The 25,646-nt window shown below is 40.9% G+C and overlaps 1 protein-coding gene across 5 annotated transcripts; it reads left to right on the top strand.

Moving 5' to 3' along the window:
- Positions 1 to 777: 777 nt before the first annotated feature.
- Positions 778 to 19,295, top strand: zbtb7a (zinc finger and BTB domain containing 7a). 5 transcript variants are annotated; one of them, XM_056758997.1, is made up of 4 exons: positions 778 to 884; positions 8,737 to 9,273; positions 9,719 to 10,551; positions 12,556 to 19,295. In XM_056758997.1, exons 1-4 carry the CDS (start codon positions 876 to 878, stop codon positions 13,001 to 13,003), a joined length of 1,827 nt encoding a protein of 608 aa, XP_056614975.1. In that variant the 5' UTR covers positions 778 to 875; the 3' UTR covers positions 13,004 to 19,295. The 5 variants fall into 5 exon arrangements, with proteins under 5 accessions (XP_056614975.1, XP_056614976.1, XP_056614978.1 ...); XM_056758998.1 differs by lacking the exon at positions 778 to 884 and adding an exon at positions 1,524 to 1,683; XM_056759000.1 differs by lacking the exon at positions 778 to 884 and adding an exon at positions 1,532 to 1,683 and having other exon boundaries at positions 8,741 to 9,273.
- Positions 19,296 to 25,646: the final 6,351 nt, after the last annotated feature.

Here is a 25,646-nt window from a genome sequence, read left to right as displayed (position 1 = left end):
CAATTAAGCACTAAAGCCATCGGGTTATGTAAATGCCAGAGGCAAACTATGCTTTTAAGGTGAACAGTTATAATGAATTAGGCAAATGTATGAAGTGGTGTCCTTCTGGTTGACGCTAAAGACACAGTTGATAGCTAAACCTGTAACTATTGTGAGTAATTAACACAGCAGCTGGATAAGAAAATGTCCCTGTTTGAAGTGTCATGTACCTGTAACCTTATTTTATATTTTTGATGGGATGCTGTATTAATTAATCTAACTGGAGATAACAAATTGGCAATAATATATAAGCAGTATTATTTATAGAATATCATTTTTAGGATATTTAGAGGAATAAAACTCATAGTAATGTTACATCTAGTGTAAAACAGTCCATTATTAGGACTGTGAGAGAACCTGTCAGCCATTGTTTAACCACACATCGAGTAGGAATGAGTGTGTTGTCATGAAATCAAACTGCAAACACATTTTATGCAATCTTTTTTGCTGTCAGTTCTGCAAAGGTTGTGTTTTACTAGTAAATTTGATTCAACGTCTAAGTTATTATTACTAATGAACCTTAAAATATAAATGAGTGCCACTGCTATACTGCCCTCTGTGGCTGTTTTGTGTTAGTTCAACCTGCTTGTCTCTGATTCAATACTTTTGCATTTAAGCGCAATTCAGTGCCATACACAATTACACTCTTCTGCGTCCACTCCCTGTTTTATGGGAGAGTCTTCATTTGTATAGTTACTCGCAGGGAGGTCATGTACTGATCCTGTTTTTGAGAAACACTCAGTCGGGTAACAGGTAAACCGGCGAACGTGTCTCTTAAGTGGTGGACGGAAATCCATGTCTCCTGCTGTTCGACTGTACTCATCGCCCTACTCAGTATGATTTTGGTGAGTATGAAATTTCAGTATGTTACTGAGATTACTTTTGTTTTTAAATTACGAAGTGTTCATTTGAATAGAGTTTGTTTCATTATGTGAGGTGAAGGAAGATGTGTCAAAAAGCCATATAATGGTGTCCCTTTTCACTGATGACCCCTTGAGAGTAGGTGAAATCTGTAGGTTGTATTAACCGAAGACAGTGGAGGGTGTGTGTGTGTGTGTGTATATGTGTTGCGGGGGGGGACTGCTGGCAGACCCTGAGTGTCCTGGAATGTGCCATGGCTTGTTCTGGGGTGGGACTCCATGACCTCAGGCGATGGGATGGGTGGGTGCGACTGCATTCGCGCACACAGGGGAGAGCAATACTGTTAACTTTCATAATTTGGGCACATGCTCTCACCCAAACTACATGCGGGTGATACTTTGTGATCCAATTTCTCCAGACACCCTTGTGAACTCTACCATTAGGTTTGTATGGAGAGTGATGGTGTGCATTATTGTATGATAACAGCCTTTTACTGTATTCCCCAGAGAGGAGCAGAAGAGAGCAGAGCAGCATGGGGGAATGCTGTTTCTTTAAGAGAGAGAGAGAGAGAGAGAGAGAGAGAGAGAGAGAGAGAGAAAGGGAGGGACCTCTTTGCCCTCCAGAAACCAGGAAGGGAATTGAGTTGATCTGCTGGTGCTTGGTTAGCGCATACGGAGCTTTGAAAAGCAGGGACAGCTAAGAGAGGGAGAGCGAGCTCCATAGAGGAGGAGAGAAGAGGAGGGCAGAGCTAACCCATAACAAGCACCACTACGGCCATCGCAGGTGAGCCCGTTCGTCCCCCGTGTTGTCTGCCCAGGGCCTGTCGACCGAAGGGAGCAGGGCAGAGGAGGAAGGAATAAGGGAGGGGGGCAGAAAGGAGAGAGAGTGTGGGGGGTGGGAGGGGGCTCCAGTGCCAGTGAGAAATGATTCCTCTTTTTGCGTTCTTTTAAAACAACTGCTAACGTTCACCATTTGCTCACTAGCATCGCTTTAATAAACTTTATCATTTCCTTCCAGCTGCTAACTTTTGTTGTTGTTTTGAGGGCAGCCCTTAAGGGGTGTGTTCGGCCGGGAAGGGGGGTTGAAGGATTGAAGGTAGGTAGTGTACTTGAGGAAAGGTACCAGAAATAATTCCACAGGACGAGGTGCAGAGGTACGCACTATGGTCCAGTTTTTTGATTGTTGTCATTCGTTCGGAAATGAATTGTGGTAATTTCCGCAGCTTTTTTCTCTGCATTTTGAATTATGCTGGCAATGATGAAGTACATTATGGAAAAAAGTGTAATTTGGGTCAAGAATGCTGAAGTTTTGTGTAATGTGTGACAAATGTTCAAATTTTATTTCTAGATGTTTTCCTCAGCTGTGTTTGGATCCATTTATTTTTTCATATGTACAGAGCTTAGTATTTCTCTGACTGGTCTGCACTTTTAATACCTGGCATCCAGCTATCAATACACGATAGTGTATAATTCAGCTCTGAGTGCTTACGTTGAAGCAAGCTAAGAGATGGTCGGGGTGGCAAGAGCAGACACTTTGGGACTTGTAGTTCATAGCTGCAGCCTGGAAGTAGGTATTGTAGCATTTATGAACTCCACATCCCAGAGTGCTTTGCCTTTGGCCATACAGGAAAGGGAACAGCCGGTAGCCTATCCTAGCGGGGAGGTGTGGTGATTGAGCAGCCAGCAGACCAATCGCAGGGGGATGTGAAGCCAGAGCAGTGGGCTGAAAATAGAGTGGGGGAGTTGGTAGGTGTCTGCCTGTGTGGGATCAGGCAAGGGCTTGCCTGTGTAACCAGGGCTGCTCAGAAGTTTCCTGTCTGCAATTGCTCCGGAGCAGGACCCTGCCATACACAGAGGCAGACAAGCGAGCAGGCAGGCAGAAGACTGAGCTGTCCCAGAGGGAAGTAAAATTCTGTCCAGCCGGTAAGAGCTACAAATGCACTCTCACTCTCTCTGGTGTCTGAGAATGGAAAGGCAGGCTAGAAGAGAAATAATAGAATCTTAAGAGGGAAAAGAGAGGGACTTTGCTTGAATTGAGTTCGGAGCACTTGACCCACTTACATATGGCATGGAGTAGGAAGTGCAGCCTTGTTGTGTTAAGGTATGTCTTGGCGAGGTTCTGTCTGGTGAGTTAAGCTTTTCAAGTACTTATTTTACTGACCTGTGTCATTGTTTCAAGTTTTTTTATTTTACCTGATCCGACCTGTTTAAGTCCAAAGTGTCGTTCATACACAAGGTATTCTTTTAAGCGAATGCTAAGTTTAGTTTCATGGTTGATAAAAGTTTGGCTTGGCACCTCTGGTGGACTACAAAACTATTTAGAACTTAGATTCTCTTCAAAGACATCCTGCTCTTTGAGATTTCCAAGAATATTGGACTTTGGAAAGTTTTGCCTCTTCTCTTGGCAGATCCTGTGCAGGCTGCTCTGCACTCTCATTCTTTTTATAGCTATGCCATTACGCACAATCAAGTAGCCAGGGGTCTTTAGCAGGGTCTCCTGACTTGTCAAATCATTAGCTTGGTGTGTGTCCTGGGCATAAAGGCGTTGCAGGAAACTGCAGTGTCTCTCTCTCTTTTTTATTCAAAGATGTATGCAGATCATTTCCAACCCATACTTGCTCGACTCGTTTTCACTACTGCGGGTACAGGGAGGGCGTAAGGGGTATTTTTATTCACCAATGACGCCCAGTGTCTGAATAATGCACAGACAAGGCTCCTTGTCTCACTGGGGTGAGGCCGTTCTTTATTGTCTTTTGCTCTTTAAGTGGCAAAGAGATTTGTACCCACCATAAACCAGTTAACCCTGTGTACAGTTAAATGACATGCAAGGGTCATTTCAGGTGAGCATATATCATAATAAGGTATGTCACATGTCAAGCAGTGTTTTTTTTCTCTGTTACCCAATTTGTTGCCATATTTTTCACTGATTACTTATAATATGTAAAAATGTGAACATGCTGGATGATATTAAATGTTAGTCTTTATACCATATTTCAGCCTGGTTTAAATTCATTTAGAATTAGTTTTGATGCACTTGCATGTTGTAAACATAGAATGGACATCTAAATGCATCATTAATTATATGGAAACAGTTTAAGTACTCTGGAATAGTTATGTGCAATATTTGTCTCCTGAACATAAAGTATGTGTTTTCTCCTTTCACAAAGGAAGGACTGAATGTTTAGGGGCTGGGGGCAATATACATTTCCAGTAAATGCTTTTGACCAAATTCAGTCTACACTAATCCCTCAGCCTTTTAAACACACTTCAAGTTCTCTCTCTTTGAGGTTTATTTTTATTGCATTCGGGGAGGCAGTGCTTGGGTGGGCAGTTGTGAAGCGCTTTTTAAGTGATCAAATGAAATGATGCTGGAAGATGGTCAGTCACAAGCTAGCGTCACTATCGGTAATCAGAGAGCTCATCTCATTATTCTCTCATTGCACTATTTAAAATACCGTCTTCCCCTTTTCCTTATCTGACGAGAGTCTGTCGATGCGATGAGTGAGGCCTTCTTTTCGGTTTCCTTGACAGTAATGTGGAATCCATTTGCTGTAAGTTTATGCTCTCGCCCCCATTCTCTATTGTGGAGCTCGACCTCCAGCAGGTGGAGGAGTCCTTGACACACTTACCTCCGTGTGATCGTTCAAAGATGAGTTGTGAGGTAAAGCTGAAACAGAAGTCATGGGTGGGTTGTCAGGCCGTTTTGCCTCTTCAGCAAAGGCAGAAGAGGAAGCTGTGGTGGACTGGTGAAGGAGTGTGCAGTGCAGTGTCTGGGAGAGCTGGTCATCTGATAACAGAGCGGGTTTTGTTACACCATCACCAGAGTCACGCAGGAAGTCTTCTTCCGCCCAACCGGCTGGGCTGCTGCAGCAGCAAAAGAGTTTCAGACATGGGCTGTGGCCTTAGCGCAAGGACATTGGAAGGGCTGGGGTAGAGTCGCCTCCATTAGTCTATTTTGTTTTGTCATGCGTCGGTTCGCTCTGTCTTTCCTTGGTTTTGGGCTCCGCTATGGATTGTCCAAAAGACTTATAGAAGCTGTGGGCAGCTCCTAGACAGTTTCAGGAGTTAGGCCTGGAAAAGTTTGGTCAAACTTTGAGGGGGCGTCATGGCATTTTCACATGTGTGCTTTATCTTCCAGAAAAGTTGCTGCTAGTCTAGAGGGATGTTGCTTTGAAAGATAAATATCCTGCTACTCCTCCTTTACCTTTTACAATCTACTTTGCTAATAGCTTATATGCTTTTGGAACCAAGAACTTAGATTTTTTGTAAATAACAAGAAATCAGTTTCTTTGTACTTGAGCTTTTATTGACTTAATGTCGAGTAATGTCGACTCACAAGTTTGCATTTGCTACAAAACAGCCTCTCCCAATAGCTTTTAGAGGACATTGTGAATACAAGTCTGGATTTTTGGCAGCCTGCTGACATATCTCCAGTGAAACAGCCCAGCACCACAACTCCAGTTTTATCAGTTTTTTGCCCACTTCCTGCTTACTTATTTGCAACCAATCATGTTTCTCTAACCAACGCTGGCAGGGGTGACTCATTTGCAGGGCCTTGCTTAAAATCCAGTTCTTCTTGCAACCAGTCAGCCCCTCTTCATACTGTTTATGATTATCCGGTAATATCCTCTCGGCCTTGACCTTGAACCCTGTCAACCTGTGGTGACTCCCCTTTCCTCCCTCATGTGGCAGGAGGAGCTAATAACACAAACACACTTACAGCACATATTAAGTGGACATGTATGTTGAGAGGTGCACTCTGTGCTCAGATGTTATTACATGGAGCTAATCATAAACTACAGGCAGTGGCCATACTGAAAACGAAATTAATAGAAAGACACTAACGTGTTTCTTCAAAAGATTGCCGTTTGTTTCGATTTATGTCATGTGTATACTAGAATGCTTGTACAAGTGCTTGCCATTCGTGTTTCATTTTGAGGTGTCTGTTTTCAGTTTGTGTAAGCATGTAGATTTAATGTTTGGTGTCCTCCATTGGATTAGCATGGCTTCAGAGTTTGTTGAGGAGTGAAGCTGTTGATTTCTAAGAACCTAATCACCAAACACATTAAATACCCTTGGCACCGTTTGATGACATTAGATGCCTGGAGATTCTTGTAAAACAAATGTACTGAGTTGACCTTGTTATGTCTAAACACAACATTAAAATACTTCAAATCAACAGTTGTATCATAATATGTTGTAAAAATGCTAGCTGAAGGTAACTTGCCCTATTGAAATTTCAAGCATTTTTTTTACTCTCTTCTATATTAACTTAAAATGACTCAAGCAGTTGAGGTAGTCTGTTAAGACAGTCTTTTAGATCTATTCCACACCGCCTGGGAGTGGCAGTTAGGACAGGTTAGGGGCCAGGGTGGGTATTCGCAGTAACTTGTGGTTTGACTTGCAAAGTAGCTGAGGCCTGTGCGTGCGGACGGCAATAGAGGTCTGGAAATGAGACGTTGGGGCCGTTGCATGGCCCCTGTCACCCAGTGCCATGAATAAGTGATGATGAATGTAGGGAGCCCTGAGAAGGTGTCAGGATCAGGTTTGTTTGCACTGTTTCCTCTTTCTTTCAGCGTTGACCTGGGTTTATTCAGGGACAGTGATGTTGCTTTACTGGTGCCCTGATGTCACCAACAACCTGAAGTACAGAAATCTTTATTCTGGTTTTGAATGTCCTTTCCGATAATTTCCTTATATTAGCAAAATTACCTTAGTGCCCCCTCTATAAAATTCACAAACCTTTGATCTTATTATACTTTACAATTTCCCTTAACTCATGAGTTACTTGTCTCATACTGAGTCTAGTCTTTACAATGACTTATTCAAATTCTCTGCAATAAAACAATGATGTAGATAGCACCTGTTTGTCATGCAGATGGGGATTTTTCAAAGATACGAAAGAAAAAGAAAACTGTGGTATCAAGGCTTGGCTTGGTGCTCATCAGGTGGCTCAAAGGTGAAGGAAGAGACAGAGAGAGAAGGGCTTAAGCCATTGGCTTACAGGCATTACCAACTTAAACAAGTCAAGACGTGGTCCAGCAGGGGGGACTATTATTGGAATGGCTTCACTGAGGTGTGCTATATAGGAGTGTATAGTCCATATGTGCCCTAGTTTATGACAATTCCATCATTCCAACTCAGAACTGTCTCACTATATGTACTTAGCTAGATAAAATATGACAACATTGCGCTTGAGATGGGTTTAAATGTCACCTACAGATAATAATGAAAGCGAGACTGGTAGTGTGGGTTGGATTGTTTTCTGCCTGCTGCTATTTTACTTTCCCACTACCTTTCTAGAGTAACTCCAATAGTGACCTGACTTTGTGCCAGCACTCTAGGTGTGGAAGAAGGCAGTTTATTTAGAGCGAGTTAGCAGTCAGGTTGAGCAGGTCTTGCATTCATACGAAGGGGCTTGATCTAAAGGAATGTCATTTCAATGCATTGCTCTTATTGAGTATAATCCCCCCCTGGCCTCACCCCCTGCTGGGTCACGCAAGCAGATGGAGGGGCGGGGGCTAGTTAGGCTATTGGGATTTCGTGTGCAAGCGTGTTTTCCAATGGACAAATCAAGAAGAGTTGCTTTCCAAAAGCCCCCCTCCCTTTACCCTTGCCTGTACTGCAGTCGATCGTTTTAATCTCCCCCCACACGTGATCAAGGGGACAGGCCTTTCCTGAAACTTGGCACACAGTGCAGGGTGGGGTAACCGGCTCAGACCGGATTGACAACCTCCCTATTTAATACTGTTCCCTTGCAGCCCTACGTGTGTCCTCCTACTCTTCCTCCTAGTCCTCTAGTATTTTTTTCCACTCAGGTCTATAGCTGGCAACCCCTGCCCCCACCCCCTTCCCCTGCATCCAACTGACACACCGAGTGCACATGCCCAGCCCTACACTAAGCACCATGCATTCCCCCCAGCAAAGTTGCACTGTTCAGAATCTCCTTCCCCGCTGCCATCATGCCAGCATGCTTTCCACCCTCTGACGCGCTGTTTCAGTTTGGTTGAGTCAACACCCTGAACTGATTGCTGTAAAGTATTAGGCGCTTCAGTTTTGTGTGTTAAAGTCACAACAACAAATATGTAAAAATAACAGCAGCTTTTCACAGCATCACGAGGTGTTATACACAACAGTTGAACTGTGGGGTTTGTGTTTTTCTGTTTGACAGTAATAAAGAAACTTTTTCCTGTTTTCCAACTAGGCATATTTAAAGCAACTTTCTGTCATTATAACTAAATGTTTTTTAACACGATTAGTTAATGTAACATTTAAAGTATCAAGAAAGAAACTAGAAACAGGAACTGAGTGCTATTTAGGTGTTTTATATGTGCGTGTTATGTGTACTGAAACGGCACATTTTGTTAAATGTACAGCCTTTACCCATATTCTTATACTGGCTCATTTCATCAAGCTTCTTCTTGAGAAACGGAGTGAAACATTTGTTTAAACTAACACATTGTGTATTTACTGTCATTTATATTATTACAATAATTAAACATCTGCTTCAACTTTAAGCTTATATTTCTGGTTAAGATCAGTGGTCTTTCATCTCATATTAGCAACCATTTGGCCACTATCTGTTAGATCTGTAAGTCTCATTTGCATACATGACCTGGTAATCTTCCTCTAGATGGTATTAAAGCAGAGAGAAAATACAGTATAAATATTTAAAAGTACTACCTGAAAAAGTGTTTTTATATAGCGATTAATTCATTATATTTTTATTTTGTAATAATAATTCCTATTTTGTTTATTATAGCCATTAATTAATTTGGCCATAATAATTGATACCTTATTAATGAAATATTGAAATAAATAAAATGTACATTTTTAGACAGGCAGACGGGCAGACGGCAGGACGGACGGACGAGCGGCGGCTGCGATTGGCGGCTCGGCGGCAGGCTGGTGGAAAATGTCGTCGGGAGCTGGTGGGCGGGGAAGACGGCAGGGGAGGACCTGCAGTAGTGCGGGTGAGGTTGAAGAAGGCCCAGTCGGTATCCCTTTCCCTGAGCACAGTGCTGACCTGCTGGGCAGTCTCAACCGACAACGGCTAAGCGGGCTGCTCTGTGATGTACTGCTAGTGGCCCAGGAGAGAGAATTCCCTGCCCACCGCTCTGTGTTGGCTTCCTGTAGCACCTACTTCCACAAGCTTTTCACCTCGGGTCTCGCTGCTGACCGTCAGAAGGTCTATACGCTGGACTTTGTGCGACCTGAGACGCTGGCTGACCTCCTTGACTTTGCCTACACGGCCACACTCACAGTCAGTCGCAACAGTGTGGTTGACATCCTAAGTGCTGCCCGTGTGCTGGAGATCTCACCTGTCCATGAAGTCTGCACACACCTGCTGGACACCAAAGTGCTCTCCCCGCCGGTGGGTTATCTATAAATTGTTTTTTAAAACTTGATTGCAAAAACATTTGTAAATCCGAATCGGAATGAGCTTCATTACCAAGTATGTTTACACAAACAAGGAATTTGACTTGGCGACAGGAGCTTGGTGCAAACAAAGTGCAAATATACATTAAGATAGAAAAATAAGAATTAAATAATAAAAATAATGCACTAAATAGAAAAAGCAAACTTATAATTGTTTCAATGAATGTGCAGATGTGTTATTTTCAGGTTTAACATATTTTTTCTTACAATGTACAGTTTCCAAATGCTATATGCAAGTGTGCAATGTGATGGACAGTGTGAGGTAAAAGCTTATAATTGTTCAGGCTGAGTATAGCCTGCGGGAAAAAACAGTTGTTGTGTCTGGTTGTTCTGGCAATTGGAATGAATTGTTATGGTAAATATCCCCTAACTGTTTTCAGGCGGGCAGTGAGCAAGAAGACGACGAGGAAGAGGAGGAGCGAAAAAAAAATGGAAAAGAGCAGGGCATCCGGTTGCGTGCCCGGGAGTACCTGGAATATTTCCAGAGGGGGGCACATTGGGGTAGCAGCTGCAGCACGCCAGAGCTCAGGGACCTGCCCGCACACCTGCACTTTAGCCAACGGAACGGCGCTGACAGCAATGGAACGCCCACCGGCCCTCCTGACTACTACTCGCCACTTGCCCAGGCCCTAGCGCAACCACCTCATGACCCCGAAGATGACTATGTCGACGAGGATCGCCGGAATGGAGCTCGAGGAAAAGGTGCTGAAGCTATGATGTCCTTTTATGCTCCTACTCACAATGGACATTTCTACCTCCATCAGGCAGAGCCCAAATCCGAGAGAGAGGTGGAAGTGCCAGGGGAGCGTGAGCAAGGCTCAGCAAGTGCTTTGCTACAACAGATGATGGACTCCTTGCAGCATAAAAGGGAGCAGGCCATAGCTGGTGTGGGTGAGGAGGACAGGCCGGAGAGTGAAGAGCCAGACGTGGAGTTTTACTTGAAGTACTTTAATAGTGCACAGCAAGAGGAGATCACCAGTTCCCCCATCTCACCAAGTCTACTACCAATGTGGTCCATGAGAGGCAGCGGAGGTGGGAACCAAACAAGTGGAGGGAGTAACAGTGGAGAGAGGAAGATGCGCTCTAAGGCCTTCCAGAAGTGCCCCATCTGCTCCAAGGTCATCCAGGGTGCAGGCAAGCTTCCACGGCACATCCGTACACACACGGGAGAAAAGCCCTATGAATGCGCCATCTGCAAAGTGAGATTCACCAGGTAATTTGTCTACTTTTTACATTTGTAGAGGTTATGCATGCAAACGTGTTGTTATTTTATGTATAAATTGCATATCAAAAACTAATATAAGTATTTAATTTGTAAGGTATTCAGTTTACCAAAATAAGGACCGAACGCTATTAAAAAAGCGTTTTATGTTGACTGAAAGATTGCATGACAAAGTCCTGGAATTTTAACAAGGGGGTCCAATAAAAGTGGGTTGTGGTAGCTCCGCTTATTTGACTGTTATCAGGGACAAAGCTGTTATAAAACTCTCCCTGCCAATACTGACAGGGATTACTGCATGGTGCCCTATCTTCGCTGGCGAGTCAGCCGAACTTGTGACCCTGTGTGCTACGTTGGTTATTGCCCCTGGAACATACATCCCCTTGTTCAGAAAACTAGCTGATCGAAACTGCTGTGTGCTACAAGACTTAACCTCAGCTAGCAAGCTGCTAGCGTGTCTTGCTCTGCCCTTAAGGGCATCACCTCTTCCTTGAAACCATTGCCCTAATGAATTAATCAGAGGACACACATTGGAAATAGACACTGCACTGAAAATATCCGGCACGCTATTTGCGTAGGGGTGGATCTAAATTTGCCTTCTAAATACGCCACCAATTGGGAAGGGGTACTGTAATCTTAATCCTGTTAGTTCAGGGTTAAGAGTGCACCTCACTCACACTGCAATAAATCAATCCGGTCTTTTAAATAATTAATTTGTCTGCGCCCAACTCTGTTACATTGCTTGCATGTGTGTCAACACACAGTTTATAACTTGTGCAGATGCGTATGTTGTACCCTTTCCATAAAGGCTGATGAGAATTTAAGTGAAGGTGGGAAATTTATAAGAAAGAGAATCTTAAGGTGCATACACATGGTTAAAATACAAGTGGGCCTCGTGTTAACATAATCAGATGTGTGTCTAGATGTCTGTGAACAAGCAGAAAGCTTGCACAGTTCCGGACAGGTCAACCATCCTACTTTGTTTAGCCGTACTCTGCCCTGGTCACAAGCTTGGGGGGAGGGATGGCGAGGGGTAAGCTCAGAGCGGAGTCTTACAACAGAAGGCCTTGTATTTGACACCGCACTATAACTATGCCATCTCTTGTAATAGAAAGCCTACTCTTTAACCATTAAGATCTATTTAGACTAGTTTGCTTAGCTTTGGAAAATACACAGAATTTGCAATTGTTGATACTGTATAGTTTCAACGCCACTTTATTATGGAACTAAAGGACATTAAAGGTTAAACCAGATTCTTCTAAACCTGATCCTCAACCCAGCACACCTTTTGATTTGGTCTTACATTGGTTGTTTCTCATAAACGTTGTCCTGATTTGAACTTGATTTCCAATGAAAATGACAGATTTTACTTGTAAAACAAGAGGCCTTGTCTTCTTATAAAACTTCACCCATTTTGGGAGACTCAGGGTCCACTATGATTCTGAACTGAACATTGAGCCCTTAAGTGCCTCATTGGCCTAAAAAGAAATTATGGCGATAAAGCTGTGAGCTTTATTGCTCTCTTACCTCATATGACCTTGGGTGCTTTCAGTGCCAAACCAATGATAAATAAACTTGGCTTTGATCCTGAAAGATAAAGATAAAGGAGGTCAGGCTCTTTTTGAGAATGTTTGCATGTTGTCTCTGCTGTGTAAGAACACACACATTTTTAATTTATCCACTTAGGTTTCCTTTATGTAATGTATTGGTGAGGTTAGTTTAATAGTCTATGTGACTAACTTTACCTCTGCATCTTGTTATTCAACATCAGGCCATAGTTAATGACACATCCCAACATCAGAGGTGTTAACAGCCTCTCTTGGATGTCAAATAATTGAAAAGAATTATAGGTGTAGTAAATTAAATATCAATTCAGTCTATCATGCTATTATTTCGCTAATCTTTTAACCCCAAATTGTTGTTGAATCTTTTAATATGCATTCACTTCGTAATTCTCACAAACCTGCTGGTTTAAAATTTTTGTATGCTCTTTTCTAGGCAGGACAAACTAAAGGTTCACATGCGCAAGCATACAGGAGAGAAGCCTTACCTGTGTACCCAGTGTGGCGCAGCCTTCGCCCACAACTACGACCTGAAGAATCACATGCGTGTGCACACAGGCTTACGTCCCTACCAGTGCTCCAGCTGTTTTAAAACCTTTGTGCGCTCGGACCACCTCCATCGTCATCTCAAGAAAGACGGCTGCAATGGAATCCCTTCCCGACGAGGCCGCAAGCCACGCATACGAGATCCTGAGCTCTTAGAAGGTCCTCTGGAATTCCATGGCCCAGAAGCGGACATCGAGAGAGGGCGACGGCATCCAGACGGGGGGAGCGGAATGTCAGTCATGGAGGAAAATCATGGTAGTCACACGCACAGTCCGGTTCCTGATGGGGAAGATAGTCAAGATATGAGCCTAGGACAAAGGGATATCGCGACTACGTAAACCAGACTTTATCGGAGAGGGCTTTACTCGAAAAGCAGAGGAAGAATTCAGTGGAAAATATAAGAAAAAAAAAACTTAAAACTACATGGTCCTCTTTAAAAAACCAAATCAGGGTGTCACGCAAATCTAATCTCCTAGTTTCTTTTTGCTGTTTTTTAGCTTTCGCATTCCATATAGAGACTTAACCAACGAGTTATTGGTCTGTCGAAGAGCAAAGAGCATTTCAAATCACTTACCCACGCCGTCACCATCTTTCAGTTTTTTTTGTTGGTCTTCTTTGTAACATTGGCCATGTGTGTACGAGAAAAAGCTACTATGCAGTTGAAACAAGTTCATCTCCAGGTCACATCTGCAAGGCCTCGACTTAAAAAGTAAGGTGTCAAACACCAGGCTGGCTGCTGGATCAACAGGTTAGCTACGAATGGTCTAAGATGTGATAGGCAACCTCTTTTTCTAATGCAACGTGTACATACACTATGTCTCAGATTGCAATATATGCAATACTCTGATGCAGCACCTTTTTTTCGCTAAATGTTCCAGAAAGAGTCACACCGTGTCTACACCGGAAGTGTTGCGGCGCGATGCGACGAGACAATAGAAAGCATTAGAACCCATTGTAATTTTAAATATTGTCCTCGCAGGACGCGGCGCAATGCGGAAATCCCATTAGAACAAGCCACGTGTCGCATCGCATCCGGTGTAGAAACGCTGTCAGACAGGGGTTTGATTTTAAGTGTTACTTTCTCATTAAAAGTTTATTTTGTTTTGCGACAAAAGAAAAATTTAAATTATAATCTTAATGGGGTTTAATGGTTAACTTTTAAGTTGAATCCACATACAGAGCTTCATAATTTCTTTTTTTGGGGGCAGGAAGAGGATAAGAGAAGGGATGAGGTCCTGTGTTTCTAAAGCACTACCTTCATCCGATCGCCACTGGGCACAATCATGTTAAATCTTACCTCTCACAGGCCTGCGTTTCCTTCTTGGCAGTCTTACTTGCATCATAAGTCTTATTTTTGGGATTGTCTTATTATTTTGTTGTTATTGATGTTTTTTTAGTTGATTCTTTTGGGTACTTGACACTTTACATTTGTATATGTGTGTATATATTGGGTTGTAATGTTATGAGACCCTTTATAAGATATATATTTCACATAGAAAGGGTTACAGCTTCCTTAGCTTCACTCCAGGTTTCTTAATGGGTTGTGTTTGCGGGTGGGATACGCTTTGTGACCTTTTAGAGAATTATAACCGAAAAACCCGTTTTTCCTAAACTGCACTTAATGGAACCCTAAAGTTTCCACCTAAAGTATGAATTGTAATAAATGTGCTACAGTTTGAATGCTTCAGCAGATGAGTGAAACAGTATGCAACAGTGAAGTGAGGCCGCCACTGTTATACAAACAGCTGGTGAACAAGCTAAGCAGGGAATCTTATATTTGTATGTTTGTTTTATTGGCAAAAGAGAGATGAGCACCTTTTTATGCATTTGCACAGCTTTAACTAAAGATATCAGAGAGAGAGAAATATCTATTTAAGAAGGCCGTTTGGGTTGGGATACAAAGTGCTTATTCAATTTCTTTGCCCAAGGGACCATAGTCAAGAAAAGCGATAAGGTGAGCAATAAATTAATGTCCAACATGGAAGTTCGAATAAGCACACAGCTGTGGCTGAGTTAAAGGGGGGTCCCGTTTTTAGCACTTGAAACACGAAAATTGTTTATTAATGCATTTTATATACATGCAAATGGGATCAAATATAGAAAAATCTTGATTGATAGAAAGAGAGTATGTGTCCTAAAGACAGAGACTTTTACCATAAAGTAATATGTGCTTCCTTGTGTTGGTTAGAAAGGGTGCAGCAACAGCCTTCAGCCACAATTGGGCGAAAGGGGTCTGGAGCATCATCAGGCAGGTTTTTTTGGGCATGTCAAGACAGGCTCTGCCAAAAAGTAGGTGCTTTGGTTATATTAGTACATATACCAGGACGAGACTTGTAGCAGAGTCTTTTGTTGTTGATTTAGTCAGATCTTAATCGCTGGTTATTTTCTATCGTTGCTGGGATATTAGCCCATTCAGTGGCTGAGGATACGCAATTTAGTTTTTTCATGGTGAATGCAGTTTTCTGTATCGAACCTACGATGATGCTGTACCCTTGTCTTGTGCACCTTAATAAGAAAGAAGCAAGATTTGAATGCACTTTGTTACTGAGAAGGGCACTTTTTAGTAAAAAAGAAAACGGGTACGTTGAAACAAAAAAGTAAATGTGCTAAAATATGGCCCATTCGAATGGCGATGCTCAGCTTGTTATGTTTTTTTTCTTTTGACTTGTTTTTTAGCTTGTTCGTCTTTGACATCTAGCTGCCAAAACGGTGCACACAGTCACTCGAGAAAAGAAGGGCAGGGTGAAGATATTTTGTTGTCCGAAAATGTTGGTTGATATGATATTAGCATAAAAAAGAGTAAATACCCTAAGAAATGTATTAATATGCCTAATGACTAATTGCACTTAAAGTTGATAAAAAGGTTAAAAAGTTCTCTATTTGGTCTTAATACAAAGAAGAGTGGCAGGAAACGTGGCTGTATGTAAGACTCAGGGTTTTAACTTCAGCCATGTACTTTGTTTAAAATCGTCACGTGTCTGTCAGTACATTGCGGTCCCTGAAAATACACCTACGTACTGTTGTTCACCTTAGCTAGGAAAGATTTGAGCGGTTGAAAGGTTTGTATGACTGGATAATATAGCAGTAGCTGGAAATTCCAGTGTGTGTCGTTTCACACCCCAAAACACGTTTGCTTGAGTTTATGCGGTAACGCATTGACTTGGGCTATCTCCTGTACACTTATCAACTGTCACTCGCAACCTGCCATCAATACAATGTAGCTTTTAAATTAGTTTTTGAGGATGTTTTGTACCATTGTCACGGCCCGAATCCATCCTCCCTCATTACAGAGGCAGCAGTGAGAGCGAAATTTGTTGGGACGAAAACATACCTGAGTTCCCTTGATATTGTTTGTTATTCATTTTCTGTGATCGTTAGTGTGAGACTTTTACATTTTAAACTTGCAATGCTTTCTTGATGTTTTATTGTTAAATGTGTCACGTCTGATTTATTTTTTCTAGCTAAGATAACGCTAGCTGTGTGGGTGGGGTTTAGCAAGGAGTCAAGGTTAAATGGTGGTGGATATTGGGTGGGAGGGTATTAGGGGGTACAAAGCCTGATAGCACTGGAAATGGTGCTTTAGCTGAGAAAGAGTTTTTGCACTAAATGTCACTCATGTCCTTGGAAAAAGGGGGGGGGAGCTTTGACAAGACCTTTAAGTTTCAGTAAATGCATTAAATAGTCTCCACTTCATTTCCCACAACATACATCTGCGACTAACCTTTTGAAAACCAAAGTATGGGAATACTTGGATAACTTGAAGTTTCTAGTCAATTAGGTTTTTGCATCAGATGCACTTGTATATAGCAAAGCTAAATGATTTCCTAGACTAGTATAGATTAAGTGTCCACAACAACCCAGAAGTAAGCTACTTGAGAACAATATTCACGGAATGGCTTGTATCCAACAGGATCAAACGTTAAGCGTCTGTTTCTACAAAGCAGATTGGTGGAGTTATTAAAGGTCTAGATTCCAGAGGGAGTCATTGGCTTTCTCTGGGGTGGCTCAATGGGTCCGAAAAGGAGTTCAGGAGCAGAGTCTTGAAGCTTGACAATTGGAGAAGGATTGTGGAGAGAATGTGCCTTAACATAACAGGAGAATGGGAGGGTTCTTCAAATGGTGGCTTCCATTCCAGCTTTCTAAATTATTCTTGAATACTTGTGTCAGATATCAAACACGGTTTTATCGTGGACGTTTGTAAGAACCAAAAAACGTTCGTCCAGAGCTTGTCTAACACACCTCAACTTGTAAATACTAACTAATAATCACAGTCGTCCGCTGGGAAATGTTCATTGCAGTGATGAGATTCTTTTATCTTCCATTTTGCGCTGTTTATTGCTTCCGCCCTAATGATAACTTCACTGACAGACACTACGCAGAGAAGGTGTCACGAAACCCTGCAGAAGCTGCAGCAAATATCTGACTGCAGAAGCTTATGAAATATCCAAATCTTAATCTTCTTTGTGTCTTTGTTTAACTTATTGGACAAAAGCATTAAAGATTACAATGACTGTAATAATCATGGAAGATCATTTGCTTCAACCAATGTTTTGTAGATTATCTGGCTGGGCCGAAGCACAACTAGCTGAGGACACCATAATGCACGGCTAGTTTCGCATAGTTCTTTTGACTTGACCCACTCCAGGAGTTGCTTGTGGGCAGTGGGTACTAGTTTGCACAGTTTGGGGAGTGCAGGTGGCATTGTTTGTGCAGGTTGGGCAGGGAAACAGGGCTTATAGTGCTTGGGAGAGCCACGTCAGGTATTGCTGTGCCATTATGTGTACCTAAGGAATTATAGCCATCTAAGTCTTTGACTGCCTCAGCTGGTTATGTTTCACCGATCAAGGGGATCTTCTGGAGAGCAAATGTCAGAGTGTGTGGTCGGAGGAGGCAGTGGGATTTCAGGGGATTATGGGCCGTCATCGATGCTTCTCAGGTTAAATATCAGTCCATGTCCATTTCTATTCTTTGGTTTAAGCTCAAATTTTGCCTTCTATGTAATCAAAGCTTTATTGTACTGAAAGTACACCAACCGAATATATATTATGAGTTTTGAAGATACTATATCAAAGCCAACTCACCCATGTGACCACAACACCCTCATTGTTTGCCTAATAACTGTACATTCTTGTCTAGAAAAGGTCGATGTTCAGTTTATGGACATGTGTTAACATTCTAGAAATGAGGGTGGATGGACTGTACAGGCTTTCGAAGGAAGCCATAACAGCAGTGAATTGTGGGACGGAGACTGTAAAGTCTGGGGTCTTCAACAAGTCAAGGATGCATTCCATAACTTCCTCTTAACCATAATAATTGTTAGAACGAACAGATGCTGATAGAGGAAAAAGAGGTGTTTTTTACGTTTAAAAGGACTTTGTTAAAGCTTGGATTTCTTATTCCTCTATCCCGAATGTCCAGAGAAGGGAATGTGTCGGGCTTTACAAAGCCATAAAGCTGATTGCAGTTCTGTGATTGTAACAAAAAGCACTTTGCGAAAGGCCATCCAGAATATTGTGTGCTGTCTTCTTTGATTAATACTGTTGTTGTTTTATTGTTGTTTTTTTCTCTTGTTGATGCTTTTTTGTTATCTCAAAGTGGATGTATTGATTTATTTAAATGCAAATACTACATGAAAAGAAAAGAAACTTGAATATGCGATATATTTGGGTTGAAGTCCATTTGAACTGCCGCCCCGTACATACCACATCTCCGTAAAGACACAGCAAAATAAGGAATGACGTACATTCAAGATGTCGTACATGTAGTCTTTTTTTCACATGGAAACCCTAATGTCAAGATATAAAGACTAACTCATGGATTTTCACTATTCTGCTTAATAGACATAGAATTTATAAGAAAGTAGATCTAGATTATTTGCATTGTTCGGGCCTAAACAACCCAAACAATATTTATGGGCTTTACCTTGCAGTCCAACCTCTTAAGGCAGTCAGGTTGGAACAATATTAAACTTTTTTGCATATGGTTGAGATACGATATCTCTAATTACTTTCATTATATGTTGTTAGATGGAAAACCATTAGCATAATCTAAATCCCACATTGCATCATGTGTATGTTTTTTAAAGAGTGAAACTGTTTTTGCAACTTTCCAGAAGTTTATAAGGGACTCATTACACGCTTTATTCCAAGCTCTTGTACATTTCATGTATGGAATCTGTACACATAATTCCTCAAGCGAGTATTCAGATGAACAGATGCAACAATTTCTTTTTTCAGGCTTTCGGGGCACTTTCTAACACTTGCGTAGACTTTGGGGCGGCAGAGAAATTCCCAGTGTCTCAGGCTTGGACAGCAGAAACCCTGTTTTATTTTTTGGTTAAATCAAGTCCTGTACCTTCCATTGTCTTTCAGTGTGTGTTGAAGCTATAGAGATGTATTGGAGAATTTGGGAGAACTTGCACTTTTGGCGATGAAAAGAATTTGTATTGTATATGAGACCACTAAACCTACATCGTCTAAATCAAACAATTCCATCTTGTTTTCCTTTGTCATTTTGATCTATTTTTTCTGTACTTTTTGTTTTGTTTTTATTTTTACAAAATATATCCAAAATGTCTGACGTTTAAAAAATAAGACATTTCTATTAAAAACAGAATGTTTACGACCTGTCTGTCTTTGTGTGTCTATTGTTTTTTCTAAACTAAATTGATTTCCTGTTTTAAAATGATGTGAATGAGTGTTTTACTGGAATGCTTTACAGAGGACAAACACTTCCTGTCTATTTCTCCCCGTGTCATGTTTGATAGCGTTTGTTACTCATTTCTAATAATAATTTGTTTTCTTGGTTAAATGGTATACTAACATTTTTATGTTTGTTTAAAGTTATAGGAAACATTATTCACAAGCGATATGTTTTCAGGTACTGGGCACTGCGGTAGATATTACCTCATTTACAAAAATATTTCTCATCTGTTATTAATATCATGTACAGATAAAGGTAAAAGTGTACACCTTGCCACGTGGTCTCAACATGGCGGCTAGTGGTCCTACTGACACGTTTACTGTTTTTGTGTACCTGACCTGAAGTAATTCAAACAATGCTTTAATAATATACGAAAGGAATACCTAAAAACAATAAATAATGAATGTATTTTTTACATTCTAAATTAATTAATTAAATTAAATTATTTTTAAGTAATGTAAGTAGCTATAAAAAATATTTAAATACAATCTTAATGCTGCACAAATGTAACGTTAACCGTGGGCTTTAGTATTCAACGATTTTATATTTGACACAACCGACTATTTAATAAATATATACACTGCATATATCCAATTTATGTATTATACCAATGAACACAGGTATAAAACCATGAATTTGTGCATAAACACCTTATAATGAAGTTTAAAGCAAAAGCCTATATCAACTTTTGTGTCTTTCTGCAAAGAGACGCCTTTATATTTCTTAGGATGTAAAAAGGTTTAATTTAAAGATATAACGTTAAGTAACGTTAATCTATAACCGAATATTTAGCCCACGTGAAATTGTTCACGCTGTGTATCAGATTCAAATAATACTTACTTACCTTTTCTTAGTTAACGTTACATGAGCCTGGTCGTTTGCAGTGAAATTAAAGAACAATATTTGAGTATTAATATAAGCCTGCAATGTACATTTATATGTGAAAACGTTAGTTGCATGGGCTACTAAGCTTATAGATCGCGCCAATTATGAAAGTAGGCGGAGCCAAATGACCACAGACCACTGACGACGAGATGAGCAATAATCTGGTGCTCAAAACAAAGTTTCTGCTCGTATTGTTTGAAATGTGCCTGTAAAACAATACACGTGCGTGTGACATCAACTTCTAAAGAAAATAGATTTTTAACGTGTGTTTTCTGGCTTACCCAGTGAAGGCGCTGTCAAGGATGTGGATGTAATGCAGTCCATCGCCACAAGATGTCACTACATCTTAACTGTTCTTACACCACAAACTCTCCAGATTCAATGTAAGTATTGAACTATAGATTTATGGAGATATTAAAGTATCAGCATTATTCTATGTGTGTTTCTGAGACCGTGTGTAACGATAAAATCTTGGGTGCTCTGAATGGTGGTCGTTTCTACATGCAAATCATCTTTTATGGCCTAAACTTGGATTCAGGTTGCAGCGCTGAAGGACGGCATGAAGCATCTTAACGCTTCATTTGATTTCTGTATGGAAATAGGCTGCTAATAGTTGTCCTAGATTTAACATTTCCTCACAACTGTTTTTCACTGGCATGATTTCTTTCTCTCAGGTAAAGTGCTGTGCAGCTATGAGTTGTGTTTTTCTCTTCCGAATGCCCTAGACACAGCAAAAACTGGACGAAAACAGAGAATTTGGGGATATTAATAATTAAACAGAACAGAGCAGGCAAAAGGGTTACTTTGTTTTGTCACTCAGGGTGGTTTTTTCCGTTCGAACAGATTGAGTTGGAAACAGGGTCACGGGATCAAAGAAACCCCTTCGGAGTTTTCGGCGATATCAGGGCCCGCTCAAAGTATCCTTGCAAAATGTGTGTGCGAAGAGCGAGAGAGAGAGCAAGATTTCACGCTATGACAGGACTAGATAAAACCCCTGCAGATTTCTCAACAATGAACTCCAGGAGGTATGTCTCAAAGAGAAAATATGTCTTAATCGGTCTCGGTGACAGCCTATTATTACTGAAAGTCAAATGACATTAAAATCAGATCTGGATTTCGAAGCCGGTTTTTGGACTCGGCTGTCAGTCACACTTGCCAGCCACGTTTAAATTAGGAAGAAGGTAATCGTTGCATTCCGGTCTCTATTCAAGTCGGGGTATGCCGGCAACTATTCCATATGTCAATAATTTGGTGCCGCTCGGGACGACCCCCCTTTCATATGTTGATTAGGGACCTTGACCTTTCACCCCTGAACCTCACATCTCCGTATAGCCAGTGCCCCCCAACCCCGTTCGGCGCACGGAATGCTTTCAGAGGGCGTGCTGCAGCCCCCGAGCCTCGCCTCTGGACATCTCCGGGTCCCTGGGGACCGAGAGCGGGGTACCTTTAAACCACTGCGGCAAAAATCCCCACCAAAACTCTGCAGTCATTAATATGCAAAAATGCAAATGAGTGGGTAATTAAGAGCTGGAGCTCTCTGGAGGCTCTTTGATTGCTAATGAATTCTAATGTGCAAAGAAGGGGGGAGGGGAACGAGGCAGAAAGGATGAAAGAATGAGACAAAAATATTGAAAAGTCAGTTTCGTACGTTCACGTAGGATAACGAATGAACGATACAGAGATGGAATTCATGATCCTGAGTCATGTACCGAAAGCCTCGTGGGGGATAGCTGACAGACAAACATGTGCTAGCAATGCTAACAATTGACCCCGGTTGAAATGATTGGGCTAAATTTAAAGCCCTGAAGCACCACAGGCCCTTTGAAAGACTACACAATAGACGCTGTACTATTAAGCGCTGAAAGTCGAGCAGTGTCGCGTGTCCTTATAACGGACATCTTGTTTTATGGTATATCGCAGCGAAGGTGCGTTCCTGAGAAAGAAAGAGAGGTCAGGTAGCATTGCTGTCTGGCAGCACCAGCTGTGTTGTGGATAGGAGATGTTATTTCATCACTTTTCCAAGCGAAAACACCCCCCACTCTCTCTCTCTCTCTCTCTCTCTCTCTCTCTCGCAGACACACACAAACATGCTGTTATTGTTACTGAAGTAATCCCATGACACCCACAATCTCCCTCTCCACCCATCCACTTCTCCTCCTTTCTTTCGCTCTTTTTTCTATCACATTCTGTTTCCTTGTTAGGTAAATTAATTCAATGATGACATGAGTATTGCATGCGTAAAGAGGGACTGGGGATAGTTGTCACTCTTTTAACTTCAGAAAATATTTCTCAGTTAATTTCCGTCATTGCTGCAAAAAGCGTGGTACCTGATCAAACTATATAGAGGTAAGTTGTCACAATGGACCCTGCCATTACACAGCATAGACTTTTTACTGAATTTAAACACAAGAGCAATTAATACACAAACTTCATACAATTCATTAAACACAAATCATATAAAGCAAAATGATAAACAATTATATAACTTTTTATATATTATATTTAATGATTGTAAGAATACCTATAATACATATGAAATTATTCGAGTGTGCTTTTATTGTGAAGACTCGTTTAACCAAGAGCGATAGCCAAATATATAATATTGGAATTTTATTTTGGTGTATAAAACTTAATAAATCCAATTTAAAGATGTCTTGAAATAAATGATTAAAACCAATAAAGAAACCCCTCCAAAACAAAATATATATTGAAATAAAAATAATATTTAACCGTATAAATTATATCTAGACCATATATTAGTGACATATTGTGATCAGTTTTCTTTGTGACATCCAGTCTCATAACTATTCCTTTATTTTGAAGGTATTTGTATTTTACCGTTTGCAAAAGATCGTCTCACAAACTCATAACAGGATTCTAAAAGAGTTAATGAACATACTGCATCTCGCTTTGTGTCACGTTTAGCTTGTGCGACCGCAGATCTGTGTGGCGGGAAGCTGGAGGTCTTGGGGTTTGTAAACAGGAAGTCTACGCTACACTCACTGTACCTGATGCGTGGGTGACAGAGCAGGGGCTGCCCGAAAATGTGCAACGCTGAGATCCAAAAATGGCAGGTGTGTCAGAGATAGGGGAACACGTGATATAATCTTACGAGACCTTTGAGAGATTGAGTGTTCAATGGTTGGAGAAACACATAGAAGCAGTCATGTTGCTCTAATTTTGGGGGTCTCACCAGCTCTTGATGTGAGGGGGGAAACCTGTCAGGAACACGTGCATGAAATATTTCTCCATGAGATCAAAAGGGAAAATTATATTTTGAATAAAACGAATTATGACAATTTTCTGTAATTCACAAAATGATATTGTATCACACTAATGTGAATTAGTATTGATAGAGACAACAAATTAATTCTTAATTCTTCTAATTCTTATGAAAATATGACAAATATGTATAGTTTTAAAAAATTGTCATCATTTACTCCCACTCGAGTATACATTTCTTTGTTCTTTTCCAAAGAAAGATATTGAGAAGAATGCTTGTTAACAGTTCTTGCACCATTGACTCCCATAGTAGGAAAAATGTTAGTCAATAGTGTCCCTGAATTGTGTGCTTTACTACATTCTTAAAAAAAAAAAATTTTGAAGATCAAATAAATGTATAAAGCTATTTTTCCTACTATGGTTTTCAATGGTATCCAATAACTGTTTGGTTACAACTTAAGCATTCTTCTACATATCGTCCTCTGTGTTCATCCGAACAAAGACATTTACACAGAACAACCCGCGTGTGAGTAAATGAAGACAGAACTTTCATTTTTTGGTGAACTGTTAAAATAGACATAATGCACATTTTTTGGCAACCTGGAAATGCTTTCATTTCGCTTTTCAGCTGTCAATCAATTTGAGGTGAGGCATTCGGTTAGTATTTCCGTTACTTCTACTAAACATGGTGAATGGATGGTCTTTTCCCCAGGGTGTAGGGGTACTGGAACGGTGGGCGCCTATACTTTTCGTGTCCTTTGACTGGCATCTAATCGAGCAAAGTCAGCGGGGGTCAGTTTACCTTGTGCAGGGCAAGCAAAACAGATAGATAGTCCACGCTCTGCCTTACTGCTCCCCTTCTGCTCAAATAGACCCAGAACATGGGCAACGGGCCAAAGCCATCAATCTGTGAAGGAGAGTTTCTGAAAATGCTTCCAAGGGGCTTACACCATTATATTTAGAATTAATGTAAACGCCGCCACATTGCAAATATTTATTATAGACAAAAAATTCTGCTTTGGATTGTCACAAAACGTCACGGTTCAAATCGATGGGAAGACATGGGGGTTGGTGGGGCTTCTGGGGGTTGCAGAGCTTGGCCTAGTTTCATGTCTGATCACTACCGTATGCACCAAAGATCTTACCCTCTGCGGCAGGTACTGCAGCACGGTGCACCCCAAACATCTGTGTGATGCGGCAGCGACGCAGGAGTTTCTTTGAAGAGCTCACATGGCTTTTAGCGATGTGAAAAGAAGAAGTAAATCAGAGATTAGAGAGTTCGGTGGAGAGGATGAATGCATGAAAAGGTTAGGGGTTCATACTGTGCAGTGCTGTAGAGCAAGCAGAGATAAAAGGTGGGTTGTGTGCAAAGATGACCTGGAAATGGAAAACTCTGGAGATGCGTGCGGCGAGAAGATTCGGGTTGAAACCGACCGAATGCAGGTGCTCGGCACAGTTAGGGTTTGCACTGATAGCATTTTGCTGCTTTGGTGTTTTTTGTTTTCGAGCGAATCTCACAGGCACATTCATTCCCCGGTTGTCATTACCGTAATATGCTCAGATGCTTAACTTATGAGTTTTTGGTTGGAATTGTCGTTATTCTTAAAAGACGATTGTCATTAGATTCTCATTACTATAATACAATTATCTTGAGAATTAACATAAATTAACAACCATGATATTCAAATATGTTACGATTTAAATAATATATATGTGCTTATTATTTAAGTTATTATTTCTTTAAATGTAAGTGGATTTTGAATTGTTAAAAAAACAGGATTTTTGTTTTCTTAATTTTTTCATTTACATTTCCCTTTATTTATTTTGCAGATGCTTTTATCCAAAGTGGCTCAAAATTTGACATTTAACATAATTCTTTTGCTTGATTACTTTAGCTTTGCATTTCCAATATGCGCCTTGACAAACACACGTAAAATAAACCAAGTAATTAAACTCCAAACAAGTGCTTTTTGAATCAACGAAAAAATAATTCATGAACGCATATGGAAAACATGAAAATAATACTTAACGCTCTGTTAAGCCAAATAAATGCACGCTGTCACGAATCATTTCCGTACACCAATTTAATGATAATTACATGCTAATTTCATTATATAAATCAAATTGTGTGGTATAATATTATGCTAGGGAAACACGACAATAGCAAAACAA

The sequence above is a fragment of the Triplophysa dalaica genome, chromosome 10 (genome assembly GCF_015846415.1).
Source record: "Triplophysa dalaica isolate WHDGS20190420 chromosome 10, ASM1584641v1, whole genome shotgun sequence".
Taxonomy (NCBI): domain Eukaryota; kingdom Metazoa; phylum Chordata; class Actinopteri; order Cypriniformes; family Nemacheilidae; genus Triplophysa; species Triplophysa dalaica.
Note: the sequence above shows the minus strand (reverse complement) of the source record. Positions and strands in the feature narration are given on the sequence as shown.